Source organism: Sapajus apella, unplaced genomic scaffold (genome assembly GCF_009761245.1).
Source record: "Sapajus apella isolate SASKATOON/1434 unplaced genomic scaffold, GSC_monkey_1.0 scaffold36, whole genome shotgun sequence".
Taxonomy (NCBI): domain Eukaryota; kingdom Metazoa; phylum Chordata; class Mammalia; order Primates; family Cebidae; genus Sapajus; species Sapajus apella.
Window position 1 is genome coordinate 1,393,198 of NW_022436976.1, and position 21,108 is coordinate 1,414,305.

Consider the following 21,108-nt stretch of genomic DNA (forward strand, 5'->3'; position numbering starts at 1 on the left):
AGTCTTCATCCCAGGGATGCAAGGCTGGTTCAACATATGCAAGTCTATAAACGTAATTCACCACATAAACAGAACCAAAGACAAAAACCGCATGATTATCTCAACTGATGCAGAGAAGGGCTTTGACAAAATTCAACAGCCCTTTATGCTAAAAACCCTCAATAAACTAGGTATTGATGGAACGTATCTCAAAATAGTAAAAGCTATTTACAACAAACCCACAGCCAATATACTGAATGGGCAAAAACTGGAAGAATTCCCCTTGAAATCTGGCACTAGACAAGGATGCCCACTCTCACCACTCCTATTCAATATAGTACTGGAAGTTCTAGCCAGAGCAATCAGACAAGAAAAAGAAATAAAGGGTATTCAAATAGGAAAGGAGGAAATCATATTGTCTCTATTTGCAGACGACATGATTGTATATCTAGAAGACCCCATCATCTCAGCCCAAAATCTCCTGAAACTGATAAGCAACTTCAGCAAAGTCTCAGGATACAAAATCAATGTGCAAAAATCACAAGCATTCCTATACACCAATAACAGACTTAAAGAGAGCCACATCAAGAACTGCCATTAACAATTGCTACAAAGAGAATAAAATACCTAGGAATACAACTAACAAGGAACGTAAAGGACCTTTTCAAGGAGAACTACAAGCCACTGCTCAATCAAATAAGAGAGGACAGAAACAGATGGAGAAACATTCCACCTTCATGGTTAGGAAGAATCAACATAATGAAAATGGCCATACTGCCCAAAGTAATTTACAGATTCAATGCTATTCCCATCAAGCTACCAATGACCTTCTTCACAGAACTGGAAAAAACCACCTTAATCTTCATATGGAACCAAAAGAGAGCCCGCATAGCCAAGTCAATTCTAAGCAAAAAGAACAAAGTGGGAGGCATCACACTACCAGACTTCAAACTATACTACAAGGCCACAGTAATCAAAACAGCATGGTACTGGTACCGAAACAGAGATATAGACCAATGGAACAGAACAGAGGCCTCGGAGGCAACACAACATATCTACAACCATCCAATCTTTGACAAATGTGACAAAAACAAGCAATGGGGAAAGGATTCCCTGTTTAATAAATGGTGTTGGGAAAACTGGCTAGCCATGTGCAGAAAGCAGAAACTGGACCCCTTCCTGACACCTTACACTAAAATTAACTCCAGATGGATTAAAGACTTAAACATAAGACCTAACACCATAAAAACCCTAGAAGAACATCTAGGCAAAAACCATTCAGGACATAGGTGTAGGCAAGGACTTCATGACCAAAACACCAAAAGCATTGGCAACAAAAGCCAAAATAGACAAATGGGACCTAATCAAACTCCACAGCTTCTGCACGGCAGAAGAAACAGTCATTAGAGTGAATCGGCAACCAACAGAATGGGAAAAAATTTTTGCAGTCTACCCATCTGACAAAGGGCTGATATCCAGAACTAAAACAGATTTACAAGAAAAAAAACAAACAAGCCCATTCAAAAGTGGGCAAAGGATATGAACAGACACTTTACAAAAGAAGACATACATGAGGCCAGCAAACATATGAAAAAATGCTCATCATCACTGGTCATTAGAGAAATGCAAATCAAAATTACATTGAGATACCATCTCATGCCAGTTCAAATGGCAATCATTAAGAAATCTGGAGACAACAGATGCTGGAGAGGATGTGGAGAAATAGGAACACTTTTACACCGTTGGTGGGAGTGTAAATTAGTTCAACCATTTTGGAAGACAGTGTGGCAATTCCTTAAGGACATAGAAATAGAAATTCCATTTGACCCAGCAATCCCATTACTGGGTATATATCCAAAGGATTATAAATCAGTCTACTATAAGGACACATGCACACAAATGTTCATTGCAGCACTGTTTACAATAGCAAAGACCTGGAACTAACCCAAATGCCCATCAATGATAGACTGGACAGGGAAAATGTGGTACATATACACCATGGAATATTATGCAGCCATCAAAAATGATGAGTTCATGTCCTTTGTAGGGACATGGATGAACCTGGAAACCATGATTCTCAGCAAACTGACACAAGAGAAGAAAATCAAACACCGCATGTTCTCACTCATAGGCAGGTGTTGAACAATGAGGGTGGGTGTTGAACAATGAGAACACATGGACACAGGGAGGGGAGCACTACACACTGGGGTCAGTTGGGGGGAAATGGGGGAGGGACGGGTGGGTGAGGAGGTGGGGAGAGATAGCATGGGGAGAAATGCCAGATATAGGTGAAGGGGAGAAAGGCAGCAAATCACACTGCCATGTGTGTACCTATGCAACAATCTTGCATGTTCTTCACATGTACCTCAAAACCTAAAATGCAATAAATAAATAAATAAGAACTGCTATATCCTCTTGCTAAATTGATCCCTTTATTAGGACATAATAACCTTCTTTCTTTTTACTGTTTTTCATTAAAAATCTGTTTTATCTTAGAATAAATATATCTACTCTTGCTTGCCTTTGGTTTCTGTTTGTGTGGAATATGTTTTCTTTTCCTTTACTTTCAGTTTATATTTGTCTTTTTATAGGTGAAGTGAGTTTCACTAGGCAGCATATGGGTAGGTCATGAGTTTTTTATTTTTTAATGTTTTTTAATAACCCTCATTTCTTTGGATAGGTCATGGGTTTTTTAATCTACTCAGCCACTCTATATCTTCAAAAAATTTAAGCCATGTACATTCAAGGTTATTATTGATATATGAGTACTTATGCCTGTTATTTAATGGTTTCTGAATGTTTTGTATATCCCTTATTCTTTTCCTTCTCTCTTACTGTTTATCATTGTAGTTTGGTGGTTTTCTGTGGTGGTAACATTTGAATCCTTTCTCTTCCTCATTCATGTGTTTGCTCTACCAGTAAGGTTTATACTTTTGTGTGCTTTCATGATGGAAGGTATTGTTCTTTCATTTCCAGGAATAGGACTTCCTTAAGAATTTCTTGGAGGGCTAGTCTCTTGATGATGAATTCCCTCAGTTTTTGGTTGTTTGGGAAACTCCTAATTTGTCCATCATTTATGAAGGATAATTTTACCAGCTGTAGTACCCTTAATTGGCAGCTTTTTTCTTTCAGCACTTTGAATATATCATCTCATTTTCTTCTGGAGTATAAGGATTCAGATTAGAAATCTGCTGTTAGTCTGATGGGGATTTCTTTGTGTCTAGATGCTACAGTAATCCATTCTCGTGTTGCTGTAGAGAACTATCTGAGACTAGGTAGTGTATAAAGAAAAGAGGTTTAATTGACTCACAGTTCTGCAGGCTATACAGGAGGCATGGCTGGAAGGCCTCAGGAAACTTATAATTATGGCGGAAGGGGAAGGAAGCACCTTCTTCACATAGTGAAGCAAGAGGGAGAGAGAGAGAAGCGGGAAGTGCCACACACTTTTAAACCATCAGATCTTGTGAGAAATCATGATCATGAGAACAGTAAGGGGGAAATCTGCCCCCATGACAAAATCACCTCCCTCTAGGTCCCTCCCCCAACATCAGGAATTACAGTTTAACACGAGATTTGGGTGGGGACACAGAGCCAAACCCTATCAGATGTTTTTCTCTTGCTGTTTTTAGAATTCCCTTTGTTTTAGACTTTTGACACTGTATTAGTTAGTTTTCATACTGCTTTAAAGAACTGTCTGAGACTGGGTAATTTATAAAGGAAAGAGGTTTAATTGACTCACAGTTCTGTATGGCTAGGAAGGCCTCAGAAAACTTACAATCATGATGGAAAGCAAAGGTGAAGCAAGGCACCTTCTTCACAAGGCAGCAGGAAGGAGAATGAATGCAAGAGGAACTATCAAACACGTATCAAACCATCAGATCTTGTGAGAACTCACTCACTTCCATGAGAACAGCATGGGGTGGAACCACCCCAATGATCCAATTACCTCCACCCCCTTGACACATGGAGATTATGAGGATTATAATTTAAGGTGAGTTTTGGGTGTGGACCCAAAGACTATATCAGTTTGACTATAATATGCTGGGGAAAAGATCTTTTGGGGTGTTATCTATTTGAGAATCTTTGGAAGTGTCCTTTAGAACTTGTCAACATGTTCCTTTGGAACACTTCCAGAGTTCCTTTGGAAGTGTCGTGTTTCCTTGCTTTTTTGTGTTTGTGTGTCCTTTCATTGGTATCTGTGCATCTGGTGTAAGAATCGTTTCCTCCAATTTTTTAGATTGGCTTTCATAGGGAAAATATTCTTCCTGTAAATAGATCTATGGTGTTGGTTGGTTAGGGCACTTTTGCTTTTATTCTGGGCATATATAGTGGTGTAGTCTACATAGGATTTCTTTGGCTATAAACACCATCAGTGATGTCTGTGATTTCCTCAGTGGCATAGGCTGCAGTTGTTAGTGGAGGTTACGCTGAGATTTTCCTGGGGATAGGAAACCAGATGGGCCCGTCCTCAGGATCTGCTGTTGGCAGCAGCAGACCAAGCATGCCTGTTCTTGGGTCCCAGCGTGGCCTATGTGGGCACCAATGTTAGCAAGTCCAGACAGGCTGATTTTTGGGCCTCCAGGCAGCTTGCTTGGGTGCTGATTATGGCAGCAGCGTGCCAGATGAGTGGATGAGTCCTCAGGTTCCCCGTGGGCACTCACTGATATTAGCAGCGGCTGCAATGGGCTGGGCAGGCCAATCCCCAATCCTCCAGGTAGTGCATGCAGAAGATTACCAGCAGTGGTGGTGGTGGCAGGCTGGGTAGGCCTCTCCTCAGGTCCCAGGAGGATTGCCCAGATGCCAGCAGTGGTAGACATGGTGAGGTGATCCCCCAGCGCCCAGACAGCATGCTTGGGTTTAGCAGCAGGTTTTCTGGACCTGTTGTTAGGCCCTCTGATGGTATACATGTGCACCTGGGTCAACCAATGGGGAGGGGCAATCCCTAGGCCCCCAGATAATTTGCTTGGGCACTGGGGGAGGACAGGGGTGGTCCCAGGCCAGGCAGGCCCATTCTCAGGACCCCCTGGCGGGCTCATGGGCCCAAACTGTGGTGAACAAGACAGAGTAATTCCTAAGCCTCACGTTGCATGCTCAGGTGGCTATGGCAATGGTGGCAGCCTGTCCTCAGGACACATACTAGTGTGAGGTAGCCCTTCTACTGTGGGGGCAGGGTTTTCTGTCAGTGACAGTGGCCCCAGGAAGTCAGGTTTCATGCACTGGGAAACACTTGCTTCAGCTCCCTTTGTCAGAGGGTCAGCCTCCCCAGTGTGTAGGACAGTGTGTGGGCTAGAGTGCTGGAGACCCTGCCACTCTGCCAGGTCCAACCTGCATTGCACCCTAAAGCCTCTGTCAGTGGGGTTCGTGAAGATGCAGGGGTTGCTGGGTCCCAGGGCACAAGGCAGTCTGGTGGGAAGTGGGCTCTCTAACTGGCTCTCTAGCTGTCCAGGACTAGGTGGGTACATAGGACCCAGAGGGAGTTCCCTCTCTGGAGCAGTGCTGCCACACAGACCCCAGGAATACCAGTCTCAGAGTCCTTGGGGGATAAGAGACTGTTATGACTAGGATTTTTGGAGTCAGCGTGGGAACATGGACCACTGGGAATCTCTCACTTACCCTTTCCTCTCACTAGGGACCCTCTCTGGGCTCCCAGCTGATCCCAGCCAGGCTGTCTACCTTGCCTCCCTCTCCTTCAGTATGTCAGGTGTTTTCTGTCACTTCTCTGCTAAATTCCAGCATTCTCTCTTAGATGTCTATTCAAAGTATGATTATCTACTTGCTATTTTGGCTCTTCTTTGTTGAGGGACAGGTGTCCAGGGCCATCTTAAAGCCCTCTCAGGCAGTGTTCATTTTGAACTAGTCTGTGAAAAGACTATAAAACATGAAAATATGCTATCAGTTTTAGAATGTTATCCATAGCTATATTGGCTCAACCTTAAAAAGACCTCCAAGGCTTAATGCTGTTATATTGTCAGGCTCTCAATACACTATTGTTGGATGGATAAATAAATGAATGATTTTAGATATGCAATAGCAATGAAAAGTATACTTGGGCATCATATATTGCACATCTCAGTAATCAGTTGTTTTTAATATTGGTTTAGCTTTGATATGTTAAGACAGGTACATTATGTATATTTTTATATATATATATATATATATATATATATATATATATGAAGGATGAATTATGAGTGACCGAAATATGTGCTTTGAATATTCCCTAAACATCTCTAACTACATTTTATATGCCTTTGATTCAGAGTTTGGCCAATAAGTTCTAAATTGTTACATGAAACAACATAGCCCAGGATTTTTTAAAACATAATTACTGTAATACAAAGAAAGCGTGAGTAAGAAGCAAGAGAATGGAGTGGGCTTTCAGTCCTTTAGATGAGAAAATTCCCAGAAATGTTGGGAACTGCCGGAAATGCCTGGTTGTTAATGCAACTTGCCATGCAGATTCTCTTGGGCTGAAAGCCAGACAGTTCCCACTCTGTTTTGTGACAGCTCCACCCTGGGGAGCAAGGCCAATTTCTCCAACCAGCAGCTGTGTAACAGACCATGACGGCGTGGCCATGACGATTCTCAAAGCCATTTCCTCTCTATGGCTGTGTGCCTTCTTCATTAAGGAGTTGCCTATGATAAAAGTGAGATTGGCTCTCTTTTTACCCTTTTTTAGCATACCTTCATGTTCTTGTCCTGCCTTAAATGATAGATTTTCATCTCCTGAAGGCATCTCTTTCCCTTTCCCACCTCACACTGCGGTTGTGCCTAGCCCAAAGGGGGCGCTCCATAATAGATTGTTGAACAGAACTGACCCCAATTGATCCAATTTAATAATCATCACTCAAATCAGTTTACATACTAGAATCATTTCTTTGGCAAAATTCAGAAAGGGCATTTGGAACAGCAACTTGACTTCTCAGATCTTTCCCCCAAATCCTGTAGAACTCATTTGTATAATTAAGAGTTGAGTCTGGGGCCTCTCAGGATATCCAGCAATCTGCACTTAGGGAAAGGAATTTGTGGTGACATGTGGAGAGTTTAGGTGCATCTCCTTTCTGTTATGGCTTGGGGCACAGTGAGGAGGAGGAATTAACAGTCCCTGGGGTTGGAAGAACACTACATACAGCACTGGAGCAGTACCACCTTCTCCATGCTTTTTTAGGAAAAAATGTTGGAACACAGAACTAAACGGCCAACAGCTGCATTCTGGGGATGTTTGAAATGGTGTTCATCTTTTAACAAAGCCTCTGTGCATCCACAAAGGGGAAACAAAACCTGTTCCTTGGCCTCCCTGTTTCCCAGTCCTCAGGAGCCCGAGCTCTTTGAGGTGATGCCCTGCCAGGCGCATCCTCACAGCGTGAGCACATCCTCACAGTGCCCATTAGGGTATAAGAAGTGAAAGGTGTTCGAGAGCGAGGCAGCCTTCCTGCATCTTTCTCTGCATGTTTCCTGCTGAATGGCTAGCGCCCTGCCTTGTGTACATATGTGTCTCCTGAACCCAGCTACAAATAAATGGTAAGCTTATTCAGACCGTAACAACATACAAGAGAAAGGAAAATAATCACTCTGACAGGAAAGGAGAAACCTGTTCTTTGTTCCAAAAGACAAAATCTCTTTGTGTTTATAATAAGCACCTTTAGTTTTTTCAGGGAGGAAAGCATATTTCTTGTTTGTTATCTACAGTTACCACTCCACAAATCCCTTTCATTTAGAAAGGCTACGGCTGACATCCCTTTTGTATTTTTTTTTCAGTTAAGCAGAACCACTCACTGCTCCAAATGGGGCCTGTTCATTATTAAAAGTCATTTCTTTGGGCATATTCTTAAATCTGTCTTAAAATGATAACCATGGAGTCTTGATAAATTAATTGAAAAGCTTCTGCTAAGGTGGCTTTGTTGGTTTTAAGACATTTATTTTAAGAGTAACTCTCAGTAGAACTTAACAGTGAATTACTTCATATATTCTCAGCATTAAATTATTTTCCCTGTAAAGATATTATGATTCCTTTCCTCCCAGTAATGAAAAATTGAAACTATCCTCAAATAGGACTGGCCCTTATGCTAGTAAGTTTAGGAATGTCCCCACCAGAAGCTTTAAATGATAAAAATTATGCTCAGAAAAGGAAAAACCATTAAAAAGTGAAGCGAAACAGTGATTAGAATTTCAAATAGATGCCAGTAACTGAAGAACAATTCAAATAGGAACCAAGTAGGGGTGAGGATTGTTCATGCAAGGAGGTGAGGTTAGCGGACAGGGCAGAGGATGGAAACAACTGAAGTCAAATGGACAGGCCCGTCACTCCAGTGACACGTGGTGCTTCCTGAGATGGGCACAACCTTGGAGATTTTAGTTTGTTTCCTCACTGGTAAACAAGAAGTCAGCACTGATAACAATCCCTGAGAACACTTCCTCTGGAATGTACAACATTCCATGCTTCTGCTTTGTAGTCACCACCGGACATGCATGAGTCATGCTGAGAGGTGGGGGATTTGCTCAGACTGCTGTGGATCCAATGAATAGAGTCAGGCCTAGGAAATGTGGTCTGGCCATGCTTCTTTCTCTTTCAACTCATCTGGTACTAAGAGACATGGGTGATTTATCTGTTGATAAAGAGTACAGTGAAGCATCTGCCGACCACGAATTAAACTGGGAAACCAACTGGAAGTTATCTGGTGATTATGAGTGGTGGGAGCACTCAGCCCAAATGTATGGGCCAAAATATGCTAGACACAATTCTCCCAATTGCTTAGAAAAGTAAGTCAATGGGAGTAATCGATTTTCTAGATTTTGTTGTTTGTGTCTAGGTTGACCAGGTAGCAGTGGCTGTGCATACATGTTGTAAGGATCTCTCTGGAGTCCTCAAGTCACTGGGGTCCTACTTAGTAAACCTTTAGCTCAAAGAACAGCAGTCTGGAAGAAATCCTGAACTTCTCGGGTAAACTAGGTGTAATTCATGTGACGGGATGACCATCCAGTTCGGACTGCAAACATGAGCAGACTAGCCATCTTGGTCAACCCGTAACAGCACATAATAAACAGAGATCCAGACATAGTGGAATCCCATTCCCTGCATCTGGAAAAAAGCACATTTGTGAGACTGACCAAAAGCGATTGTCTAGAAACTTCAGAAATCCTAACTGCCACTTTGCACATTGAGGCAGCCCCAGTCTACTATGAAGAAGTCAATCTGCCCATTGGGTTTCTGGACTGTTTTACTAAATTGGGATCACAACCTGACAGAGGTTTATGTGTTCAGTTTGATATACACAAAGGTTTCTCTTTCCTTTCTTTCTTTGAATGCCCTTAGGTGCTACATACTCTGTAAGTAAGTCCAGGTCTACCCCCTGTTGTCTTACTTTGTCATCCATACTCATTTGAATTAGGACCAGAGTGTAGTGCCCTTCTGAATGGCTTTGAAAAACAGACAAACCTTGGCCTTGTTCCTTTTAGACATATTTTTTCACATTAAAAATAATGTATTTCTGTTTCTGGACATAGACTGTACTTTGTTTCTCTGAGAGAATTCAGTTGTTTACCCATGTGATTGACCACACAGCTCATCACAGTGCCCTCCTGAGGTTCTTCATAGCCTTTGAAAAGGTGAAAGGAATGAAGAAATGAAACAGTGAGTGCAAACATCTTTTGGTCACCTGCTATATGCCAAGTGACTTGCAAGAAACAAAGAGTGAAGTGAACTGACATTTATTACACATTTAGTATCTGCTGGAAACTTGTACTAAACATTTTATGTACATTATCTGTTTTGTTTTGTTATTTAAATAATCTTCAGAGTTACCCTACGGAGGATAGGTATAGCATTCCCATCCCATTTTACTGCTGAGGGAATTGAGGCTCAGAGGGCATATGTGAGGTTCCCAAAGTCACACAATTAGCGTGTGGCTGAGCAAGGCTTCAGACCCAGACATTTCCGACTCTAAAGCCCAGACTCTGTCCACCTCATTATGCCTGGACCTGCATTCAAGGAGCCAGCAGTCTGGTTGGAGAGAGAGAAACTGCACAAAAACTCATAGTAAAATTTGTCCTTATTCTGAAAAATTTGGGAACTTTATAGCAATTCTCTCTCTAGGGGATCTAGGCAGAAGGGATGCTAAGCCTGCAACACTGCTAGATTACATGTTAACGTAGACCTTAGAAAGAAGGAAGCTGAAGAAGTAATTGTGAGAATATAGTAAGTCTAGTCTTTTGTGGTTTTTAAGAGTAAGGATTGGACTCCAACACAGACTATCTGTGGCCCAGGCTGGAGTGCAGTGGCACTATCTTGGCTCGCTGCAACCTCTACAATCGTCCCACTCAGCCTCCTGAGGAGTGGGACTATAAATGTGTGCCACCATACCCAGCTAATTTTTTGTAGAGACAAGGTTTCACCATGTTCCCCAGGCTGGTCTCAAACTTCTGGGCTCAAACAATCCACCTGCCTCAGCCTCCCAAAGTGCTGGGATTACAGGCATGAGCCACCACACTCAGCCAGGTTACGAATGAGGTTAAAGTCTGCCAGAATAATAGACAGGACTGCAGACTATAATCTTGAACCTCATTTGTCTGGTCATGCTGTCATAAAATACTAACATCTTATTAAGGCTTTATTACTGTACCTAATCTATACATTATCTTCATTTAACTTTCACAATAAGTATATGAAAGACTTGTTATTCCAACTTTATAGGTGAGGAAACCAAGAAGTGGGGGAAAAGCTTAATTTACACATTTAATAAAGGCTAGAACTCACACTCAAACTCAGACCTGGCTCCAGAGCTCAGGGTCTTCATCTGTTCCCTTGTCCACAGTAATAAGTGGAAGCTGCTATTATTATGTTTTGGAAACAACCAGAAAGAAAATCTGCATAAGAAGAACTAAATTGCAATTCATAACAAAAGAGCTACTTGGGTCTGGGTTTTTTCCTCTCAAACTTCTTCATATTATTTCTGGGCATATCCATTTCATAAAGAGGGCTAAATTGAATATGTTGTTAAGTTTCTTAGAAAAGTTAATCTTTAGGAGTGTCTATAACTTCTTAATTGCCCACATGTTGGATTAGATCTAAGATTTCTAATTAGGGCTTTAAAGATGGACCCACTCCATAGGTGGTCCCCTCTATGGACCTATCCCTTCAAGGAACAATTTAAATTAAAAAGTGCAAGAGAGATATCCAGTTCTTTACCTATACCAGACTGTACCAGGTCATAATAGGATTACGTACAAGAAAAGGATTAATGGTGCTGCCAGAGAATAAATAATAAGTGCCAAGTGAATGTGAAAAAGTAGGTGTTATGTAGTTTGTAGGAGGTAGTTTGCTGCTACAGGAGTTGAGAAAGAGCAAAGTGAAATGATTAGGAAACATTTTGAGTTGCACAGATCTGGGTTTGAATGGCCTTGAGCAAGTTATTTGATCTCTCTCAGTCCAGTTTCTTCATCTGTAAAATGGGAATTTTTAGATTAGATAATAAATGTAAAATGTTTGGTGTGGTGCCCTGCTAGTCCTTATTGTAATATAATTATCTAATTTTCTATCAGTGTCCTCCACTAAACTGTAATCTCTTGGAAAACCGAGTCTGTGTCCTGTTCATCTGGGTCTCAGCCTTTCATACAGTGCTTCAGCTCATCCCCATTCCTGATGTTCCTTCCATGTGAAGGGTATTCCATTATGGGATGGCTCTTGGCCTCTCTCCATCCTTGACATATTCCACACTAGAAGTGAATGATTTACCTAACTGGTAAGTCAGGAGGAGCTTACTGTGTGCCACTCTTAGGAATGAATTTTCTACGGGAAGCATGCTGTCTCTCTTCTGCTCTTCATACCATAAATCTTACTATCCAGTGCCCCGTGACTGAGTGGGAATGTATGCCTAGTAATATGAAGCACATTTCCATACAAACACTGAAAAGTAAAAGTAGATGGGACTGTAAAGGTAGATTAGAGCCGGATTATGGAAAAGACCATGTTATACCTTCCTGGCATGACATTTCAACAGATTCCTTTAAAATGTATGGATACTGATAAAGGATAGAAAGAGCATACATGACTAAGCCCCAAATAATATTTGTTTGTATTGTTTTGTTGTTTAGGGGGAGGAGTGTTATTTTTTTTGAGAGTTTTGATGTTGTATTTTAAACTTTGTGCAGAGTTCATTTTTGTGTTGTTTTTTAAGTTATTTTATGCTAAGATACTAATAAGCTCATCATTTGGAGAACAGACCTGCCAAGTAGTTTTTTTTTTTTCCTCCAGTTGTGGTCCAGGGACCCTCTACCTCAAAATAATCTGTAGAGCTTTCAAAATGCAAAATTCTTCTGCCTCACCCAGAATTTGCCAAACCAGCATTCCTTAAGGTGAAGCCTGGGAATATGATTTTCTCATTCTCCCCAGGTGGTTTTCATGTTCATTGTATTAAGGGCATCACCTGCCAATGAACAGATGAATTCAGCTCAAATGTATATGGAAGAGCAGGCCAGGCACAGTGGCTCATGCCTCTAATCCCAGCGCTTTGGGAGGCCAAGGCAGGTGGATCACCTGAGGTTGGGAGTTCGAGACCAGCCTGACCAACATAGAGAAACCTTGTCTCTACTGAAAATACAAAATTAGCTGGACGTGGTGGCACATGTCTGTAATACCAGCTACTTGGTGGGGGGGGGGTTGCTGAGGCAGAATTGCTTGAACCTGAAAGGCAGAGGTTGTAGTGAGCCGAGATTGTGCCATCGCACTCCAGCCCGGTCAACAAGAGTGAAACTCTGTCTCCCAAAAAAGTATATGGAAGAGCAAAGTGTGTGTGTGTGTGTGTGTGTGTGTGTGTGTGTGTGTGTGTACATGTATGTGTGCACATGTGTGGTGTTATTGCTAAATGAGATTCAGATTTATTGACTATTCTGATTACTGGCATGGCGGTTCTTTCCTGTAGAGGAGGCAGCCCTGCTTACTCAGCCAAAGATATCAAAACTCCTGCTGAGCCTTACATGTAGCCATTTTGCATCTTACTGATAAGCCTTATGAACAAAGACTAGAAAAATAGTAGACAGTTTGAAAACCTTAAGAGAGAAAAAGAGAGACAAACACATACTTTTAAAGAACAACAAAAACCCTTGCAATTCTTCCAAAGACATAGCCTAATCAAGTTTTCCTTGTCTGGTTCTAAGTGACTGGAGGTAATAGATGGGAGCTTGAACAGAGGAACAGCCTAAAGCATCAGTTACAAGCTTGTATTCTACCACACTGTCTTCCTTCTGTTTGAGAGTATGGGGAGATGCTCTGCTTAGGCCTGCTTTGTTTTTCTTTATAGATCATGCAACAGATGAGTGATCACCGCTACGACAAACTCACTGTGCCTGATGATACAGCAGCAAACTGTTTATATCTAAATATCCCCAACAAAGGGCACGTCTTGCTGCACCGAACCCCAGAAGAGTATCCAGAAAGTGCAAAGGTAAAAAACCATCCCTTCTGGCCACTACAGCTGGGTCAGCCTCCCTGGGGATTCTTTCATAATGGAGTGACCAAAAGGAGCCTCCTTTTCCTCTATACATATCAAACCATTAAGAAAAGAAAGGATAATACCATTTAGGGCACAAGGAAAATGTATTTAACTCACTTTTCTCATTCATGTCATTGCTCACTAATGCATGCCTAGTAATTGAGATGATCACACCGAATTTTCAAAGCCTTTCAAATAAATACTCAGATTTTCAAATAAGTACTTACCCAAGTCTATGCTCCAGATCTGATTAAATGTACTTTCCCACCCTCAGATACTCATTAAGCATAAAGACCTACAATTAGATGGTCAACAGTATCATTATTTTCTGACAGATCTGAGCTGCCCCTCAGAAAGGGCCATTTGTTTCTTTTTTCTTTTTTTTTTTGGCAGGGTCTTTGTTACTCAGGCTGGAGTGCAGTTGCATGATCTTGGCTCACTGCAGCCCCACTTCCTGGGCTCAAGAGATCTCCCACCTAAGCCTCAGTAGCTGGGACTATATGCATATACCACCACACCTGGCTAATTTTTGTATTTTTAATAGAGATGGGGTTTCACTATATTGCCCAAGCTGGCCTCAAACTCATGAGCTCAAGCAATCTGCCTGCCTCAGCCTCCCAAAGTGCTGGGATGACAGGCATGAGTCACCATGCCCAGTTCTCTTTTTGAGACAGGATCTTGCTCTGTTGCCAGGCTGGAGTACAGTGGCATAATCATGGCTCACTGTAGCCTCTCAAATTCCTGGGCTCAAGCAATTCTCCTACCTCAGCCTCCTGAGTAGCTGCAACTATAAGCATGCGCCATTACACCTGGCTAATTTTTTATTTTTTGTAGAGACAAGGTCTCCCTGTGTTGCCCAAGCTAGTCTCCTGGAACTGGGCTCAAAGTATCCTCCTACCTCAGCCTCCCAAAGTGCTGGGATTACAGCCCTGAGCCACCACACCTGGCCATTTGTTAATTTAGGTAGAGGAGTATGAATGATCCAGAGTGGTGGGTGTTCACTGTCAGGGTTGCAGAAAGAAGAACTGCATGTGCTAGGTAACAAAAAGCTCTTCATTGAAAAGATAGAGCAGGAAGAAATACGGTACACTTGGAATCAGCTAACTGGTCCCTCCAGCAGTCTCTGCTTTTGTGTTCCAGTAAGGGAGCTGTCTCTGGATCTGGAATGCTTTCCTAGTCTAGAAAATCTCCCTTGCTTTTCAGAGTACTCTGCCAATTTTACCCATATACTTTAGTAATTTCAATTTTACCCTACCAAGCAAACATAACAGTGCTCATCCATAGATTCTTCAAGTATCCATATCTTGTAGGCACTCAGCATCTCATCTCTGCCAGAAGAACAAGGTATTTATACTATGTATTACAGAAGAGCATTTCATAATCATCGATTTTTTTTTTTTGGTCTGAAGCTTTACAAATATTAGAAGATATTTTATACTACCTTTTAAATATGCAATATTGTATAATTACTAGGTTCACCCTCCAATCACAGTTTGGGAAAATTTTATCCTTCTGAGCAGATAAGAAGAAAAGGGTGGGGAGAAGACACAGATAATTTTTTCTGTTTCCATGGCTGAAAGTGTGAACCTAAGGAAAATAGAGGACTCCTGACCCAGGACTGGGGCTTACCCAGCTCTTAGATGAATAATGGATCTCATACTTTAATGCACATCAGAGTTGCTAAAAATGCAAGTTCCTGGACCCCCACCCTAGAATCTGCAATTTTAACAAGCACCCAGTCACAGAACTCACTTTGAGAAATACAGGTCTGAATCATTCATCCCTCTTTAGCCACACCGATCATCTGACCCACCAGATGATTATTCACTGCCCCCTGATTCAGCCATGTGTCTCTCAAAAATAACAATTATATTAATAATATCCCTGTTTACCAAGGGCTTCCCCAGTGCCAGGCAGGGTGCCAGGCATGCCAGGTATATTAACTTATTCAGTCCTGTAACAGCCCATATAGGGGCAGCATTACTATTCCAATATTACAGAGAAGTAAACTGAGGCTCAGAGGGAATGTCACTTCACTGAAATAATTCTTTAAGTAGTAGATTGACAGAACTGGGTTTGGGACCCTACTCTGACTCCAACACTCTTAATTAACCCACTGTGCTGAATTTTAAAAAACACAATGCTTCCTAAAGCAGCACAGTGCATTGTAATTAGGCAGTACACTTTCAAGTGATTTTCTTTTTAAAAATATGCTTTGTTTGATCATCACAGAAAAATCTGATTTTATAGATTCAAAGTTTTGACACATGCTTTCTGTTAGTGTCAAAAGATGCTAATAAAATTCACACCTGTAATTTAAAAGCAGTTTAACCTGAAATACTTACATTATATCTTGTCAAATTTTTCCAGTGGTGTTGCTAAGAAAATAAACTTAGTATAGCTGAGAAGGTTTTTTTTTTTTTTTTCTTTTTTTTTTTTTTTTTTTTTTTGAGACAGAGTTTTGCTCTTGCTACCCAGCTGGAGTGCAGTGGCGCGATCTCAGCTCACTGCAACCTCCACCTCCTGGGTTCAGGCAGTTCTCCTGCCTCAGCCTCCTGAGTAGCTGGGATTACAGGCACACGCCACCATGCCCAGCTAGTGTGAAGAGAAGGCCTGGTGTGGTGGTTCATGCCTGTAATCCCAGCACTTTGGGAGGCCAAGGTAGGATGATCACTTGAGCCCAGGAACTCAAGACCAGCCCTGACAATATAGTGAGACCCCGTCTCTACAGAAAATAAAAAATAAAAATGAGCCGGTCATGGTGGTGTGTCTGTTGTTTGCCCCAAGTACTTAAGAGGCCGAGGTGGGAGGATTGCTTGAGGCTGGGAAGTTGAGACTGCAGTGAGCCATGGTCGTGCCACTGTACACCAACCTGGGCGACAGAGCAAGACCCTGTCTCCAAAAATATATAAAATAAAATGTGAAGAGAGTAATATTCACACTGAACACGTGGCTACCAACTTCCACATACCACTTAATCTAGTAGTGACAATGGCAGAGTAAAGGCACCTGTAGCCAAACCACATTTCTGACACATCTTTGGCCTTGAGGTTAAAGCACAGAGCTAGTGGTTAACCAGTTGCCACCAGCTCTGTGGGGATGACTGTGGGCATGTGTGTGGTTGAGACTACATGTGTGTCTTGGGATTAAATGAATGAAAAGCCTAGATGCACAAATCAAATTGATTCTCCACTTCTGAGGATGGTAAAACAGGCAGAAACATAATCCTTCTTTGCTTCCTTTCCCTTAATTCTCACTGTAGGTTTATGAGAAACTGAAGGACCATATGCTGATCCCTGTGAGCATGTCTGAACTGGAAAAGGTGGACGGGCTGCTCACCTGCTGCTCAGTTTTAATTAACAAGAAGGTAGACTCCTGAGCTGCAGAGTCACCCCTGGTAGCCGGCAAGACCGCACAGGCAAGGCTGATGACTCTGTGCCCACTCCCGTTGTTTTCCTTGACAATCTACTGTGCCACTGTGCTACTAACTCTTGTTTACAAAATTTGATTCTAAGTTGAATTGCTTCATTCAGCACCCCCACCCTCCCTCCCCTCACGGTGGTACCTAAGCTGTGGATTTGCTAAATGAATTAAGCAACCTAGAAGATACAGAGCTAATGAATTATCAAATGTGATTAAGCATAGTAAGAAAACACTCATTTAGTGTTTGTATTATTGGTGTGAAAATTGTTTAGTTGCCAATATATTCTGAAGAATGTCTTCTTGATCAGTCAGATAAGCTTGTTTTTTTTTCCCTCTATATCATGAATCATGTTGGGTTCCTGTGAAATTCCCTGGTCCAGCAATCCTCCTTTCTTTTTTACTTCTGAATTCTGAAAACTTTTTATCCAGTTAGTTACTTTTGCCTCTCTCTCTTCTATCACAGCCACCTTGACCTTGGGTAAAACCCAAGGTCCTTCCTTCTGGCTGCCTTCCTGCAGGTCCACCCTGTCTGCCATTGGTCTCTTCTGCCTCTGACTACATCTGCCACTAACAGCCCTCCCCCAACCCCCACCAGGGGAAGACAGGCTCCTCAGCAGAACTGTGACCAAAATCAGAGCTGCCCTCTGAGGCAGTGTTAACTACACACAGGCACATCCTGACAGGGTTTGCCCCAGAGATCTAAATTCCAGAAGTAGGGCACCACACCTAGGCAGGTAAATCTAATATCAGAAGGTTGCTAAGAGATTAAAGATCAGAGGCTTGGAAACATCCCATGGCTGCAATGTCTTAGAAAATCTTTAAGTCGCATACCATGAATTTTTGCTTCATTACTGACCATATATGACCTTGGAGGAACTCTTTTTTTTTTTCCTTCAACTCATTTCTGTTTCCAACTACCCTGACTCACCCATTTCCAGTCGTCAACCCCTTGCAGTTATCCTGGTCTAGCAAAGTCATTTCTTTCAAAAGAGACATCATGTCTAAAAATGACTACTGGTAGTCTAGTATGAGGCAGAGTAAATAGGTCCTCATCAATGAACGTGTTCAGGAAGCGATGGCCTTGACGCTTGAAACCAACCCCAGACAATGGACAATTCTCCTTGGAAATGCCATGAATATTTACTGTGGAATCCAATTTAAATTTCTTTCTTCTCTAGCCTTTAAATTACACAACTTTCAACTGACATGGGTCTCTTACAAAGAACAATGCAGCACTGAAGGAAGAGATGATTCCTTTACTCAAACCTGCAGGAATCAGCCTATTAACAGGTTGGGGAAACGGTACTTTCCAAGGAATGGTAACTGATCCAGGCACGTTATCACACTTCCTAGTCATCTCCACCTTTCCTGTATTGCTGTGGCTTGTTTAAGAATCAGAGAGATTAAGAAATATCATTTCAGGTCTTGCTCTGCTAACCTCTATATTGGCAGAGAAATATTCCTTATGTTGGTGACCTGAAGAGAATTACTTTCATTCATTTCCCCCATAGCAAATGGAAGTGAGAAAAACCTCTGAGAAAATGAAGACATCCTTAACCACTATCTTTCTTATTTGAGGATTTTATGCCAGAAATTTGCAAAAGCTTTTTTCTCCTCCTTCTCTTGTTGCTTAACTTTTTAATTCATACCACATGCAAATATCCAATTATGTACATCCTGTGAATAAACCACGTCTTGGTCACTGTCATATTTTGAACCATCTCATCAGCGATGAATAATCTCTTTTTACCAGAGAGAGAATGAATGTTAGCCACATGCCCAAGTTAACAAAGAAAAAATGTTCTCAGCAGTTAAGGTTGCCCTTTGGGTTTAAATCTGGCCCTACATTGGCAAAAGCAAAAATTCTCCCTATGAGAGCTCAACATAATCAAAAACAACCACAGGAAAAATGACCCAATCAGCCAGTTCAGGCTTACTGGCATATAATTTTTAATATCTTTACTTCTATCATCTCAAATCAAAGCACTCTTCTCTATTATGTTTAATCAATTGCAAGTGAATAGATTTTTTTTTTGTAACAAATTGTTCTGTTTTTCACTTTTCCTTTCTTTTGCTTCTTTCTGTCTTTCCTTCTCTTTGGAGAAATCACTTAGACTCTGTGTGCCTCCTCTACAGTGCATTCTGCTCTGATACGTTACATGCTAGGCTGGCTTCTTTGGACTCCCTATGTGATTGATGATGTGAAAACCTAAATTACTGGCAGCATATTACTTCTTTGACGTTCTAATTAGCATAATGTTATTTTTGAAAAGGAAATATACTATCACATACGTTTTCCTCTTGTCCATTGTGATAGACAACGATGGATCTGGCAAAGATCACTAACATAAACTGCTTTTTGACATTAAAAGACATGAGAAATTATATTTAAGTAAAAGTTAAGTCAGAATTACTTGGGTGATGCGATTCAATTTAGTTAAAGGATGATACATAGAAAATACATTATTTAGCATTATTTCTTCAGCTATAATGAATTACTGTAGAAATCAGGCAGATCTTTCTAATGTGCATTGATTGGTCTTCTCAGCTGCTGTGAACAGATGACTAAGGCCATCTCCTCATCTCTGAGGGAGAAAAATAGTCTGTAGATGAATAATGTAAGGTAAAGAGTTGCATGTCAGTCTTTGTAATTATTTACCCTTTAACATTCTCCAGAACTCAGACGTGATTTCAACATGGTGTTAAGATTTGTGCATTTTATTTTCCTGACCACCTCATTCCAGCCAATGTATAGTTATTCGCTCTGTGTGCCAAAACCAATCATGCCTTTCACGGCCCTTTAGTTCAGAGAAGTTCTGCACTGATTTTTAGTCTCTTGCCGTCTCAGTCTTACATGTATACCAATCACAATGGAATAAAGTGTGAGTTGTACTGTGATCAACAGCGTATGTCTCTTTTCTTTGCAATAGAAACTGCCATGGGGAGTGAAGTCATCGTTTCTTTGCGGTCAGTCATGGGATATTTTCTCTCTTGTCCTTTAGGCTATGAACTTAGAAAAATACTGTACCTATAAATCAATTGCCATCAAAGCTTGGATTAAAATAATATTTGAAGTGATACTTCATACTTCAGGCACTTAACAAGTGTGCCCATTGTGCACAGTAAGTCAGGAGACCTTGTGTTCCCCGGTGCTTCTCCTCAGACGGTGTCCCTTCTTCCCTTTCACTGCTAACCACAGTCAGCACATAGTTACGTGGTTCAGTGATGGAGGCAGGTGAATGATTTTTTTATTTGCTCATAGAAGAGTTTGGTTTTTGTTTGTTTTATAGTAAGCATCTTTTTAAAAATTTGAAGGTTTTTAAAAATTGAGGCTTTTTTATTTCCAACAAGTTTTTTCAATTTGTATTTTTTTGTTTTGATGATTGTAAAAATAACTGCTTACTATTAAAATTCAAGCAACACAAAAATCTACAAAAGAAAAAACTACTCCACAATTTTATCACCCAGCGATAACTATTACTAACATTTCAGAGACTATTCACAGATCTGTAAATAGAGATGAGTATAAATATGGAATTTTACATAATCATGCTGTTCTGAAGTCTCCTTCCTTTGACTTAGCAATATTGTAGGCATCTTTCCATCTCAACAAATGTAGATCTACATCATCAGTTTTAACAGCCCTGCATATTCCACAACACAGTTATTCAAGCAGCTCTTTCTAAATTATACAGAGTGTTACATCCCAGATGGTCAATATGCCCACATTGCTATTAGCTGAGGGTCTTCAGTCTATCTATCAAAAATGCACTGCTTCTAAGCTTTCACCCAGCCCCAGAGCTAGTTCAATCTTGGTGTATTTTTATGAGAACTGAATGATCTGTGCGAATGCTCATCAGATGCACAGAGTAGTTCTAAAATTCCTTGGGGAGGTTGTTGATTTAATCACACCTTCTCAGTTGATGTTGCATTGATTATTTCTGCATTATTTAGATTGTCACTGGCAGTGAAGCTAAAAAATGCCAAATGCCACCTTGCAAACTTGCCGTGGTTCCCAGTAGGAAATGGAGCCCTCCACCTCCATGCCAGATATACTGCTCCTCACAGAGGAGAAAGGGAGATGCTTTTTAAAGGAAGAGTTGGCAGGGATTCCCTGACTGAGCTTCCTCCCCACCTTGGAAAGAATAAGGGAGAGGAAACAGAAAAATACCCTCTCGTCACAAGCGGGGGTTCTGGAAGTGGGAATTTTGCTGACTGA

General features: G+C 41.3%; 1 protein-coding gene across 3 annotated transcripts in view; it reads left to right on the forward strand.

Annotated features, from left to right (window-relative positions):
* The window catches only part of DDAH1 (dimethylarginine dimethylaminohydrolase 1), a 174,323-nt gene extending 154,536 nt beyond the window's left edge, over window positions 1–19,787 (forward strand). For all 3 annotated transcript variants that reach the window (XM_032296386.1, XM_032296389.1, XM_032296387.1), the window contains exons 5-6: window positions 13,275–13,418; window positions 16,729–19,787. In XM_032296386.1, coding sequence (XP_032152277.1) covers window positions 13,275–13,418; window positions 16,729–16,845 — 261 coding nt within the window. In that variant the 3' untranslated portion in view covers window positions 16,846–19,787. The remainder of the gene's footprint in view (window positions 1–13,274; window positions 13,419–16,728) is intronic.
* The last annotated feature ends 1,321 nt before the right edge of the window (window positions 19,788–21,108 follow it).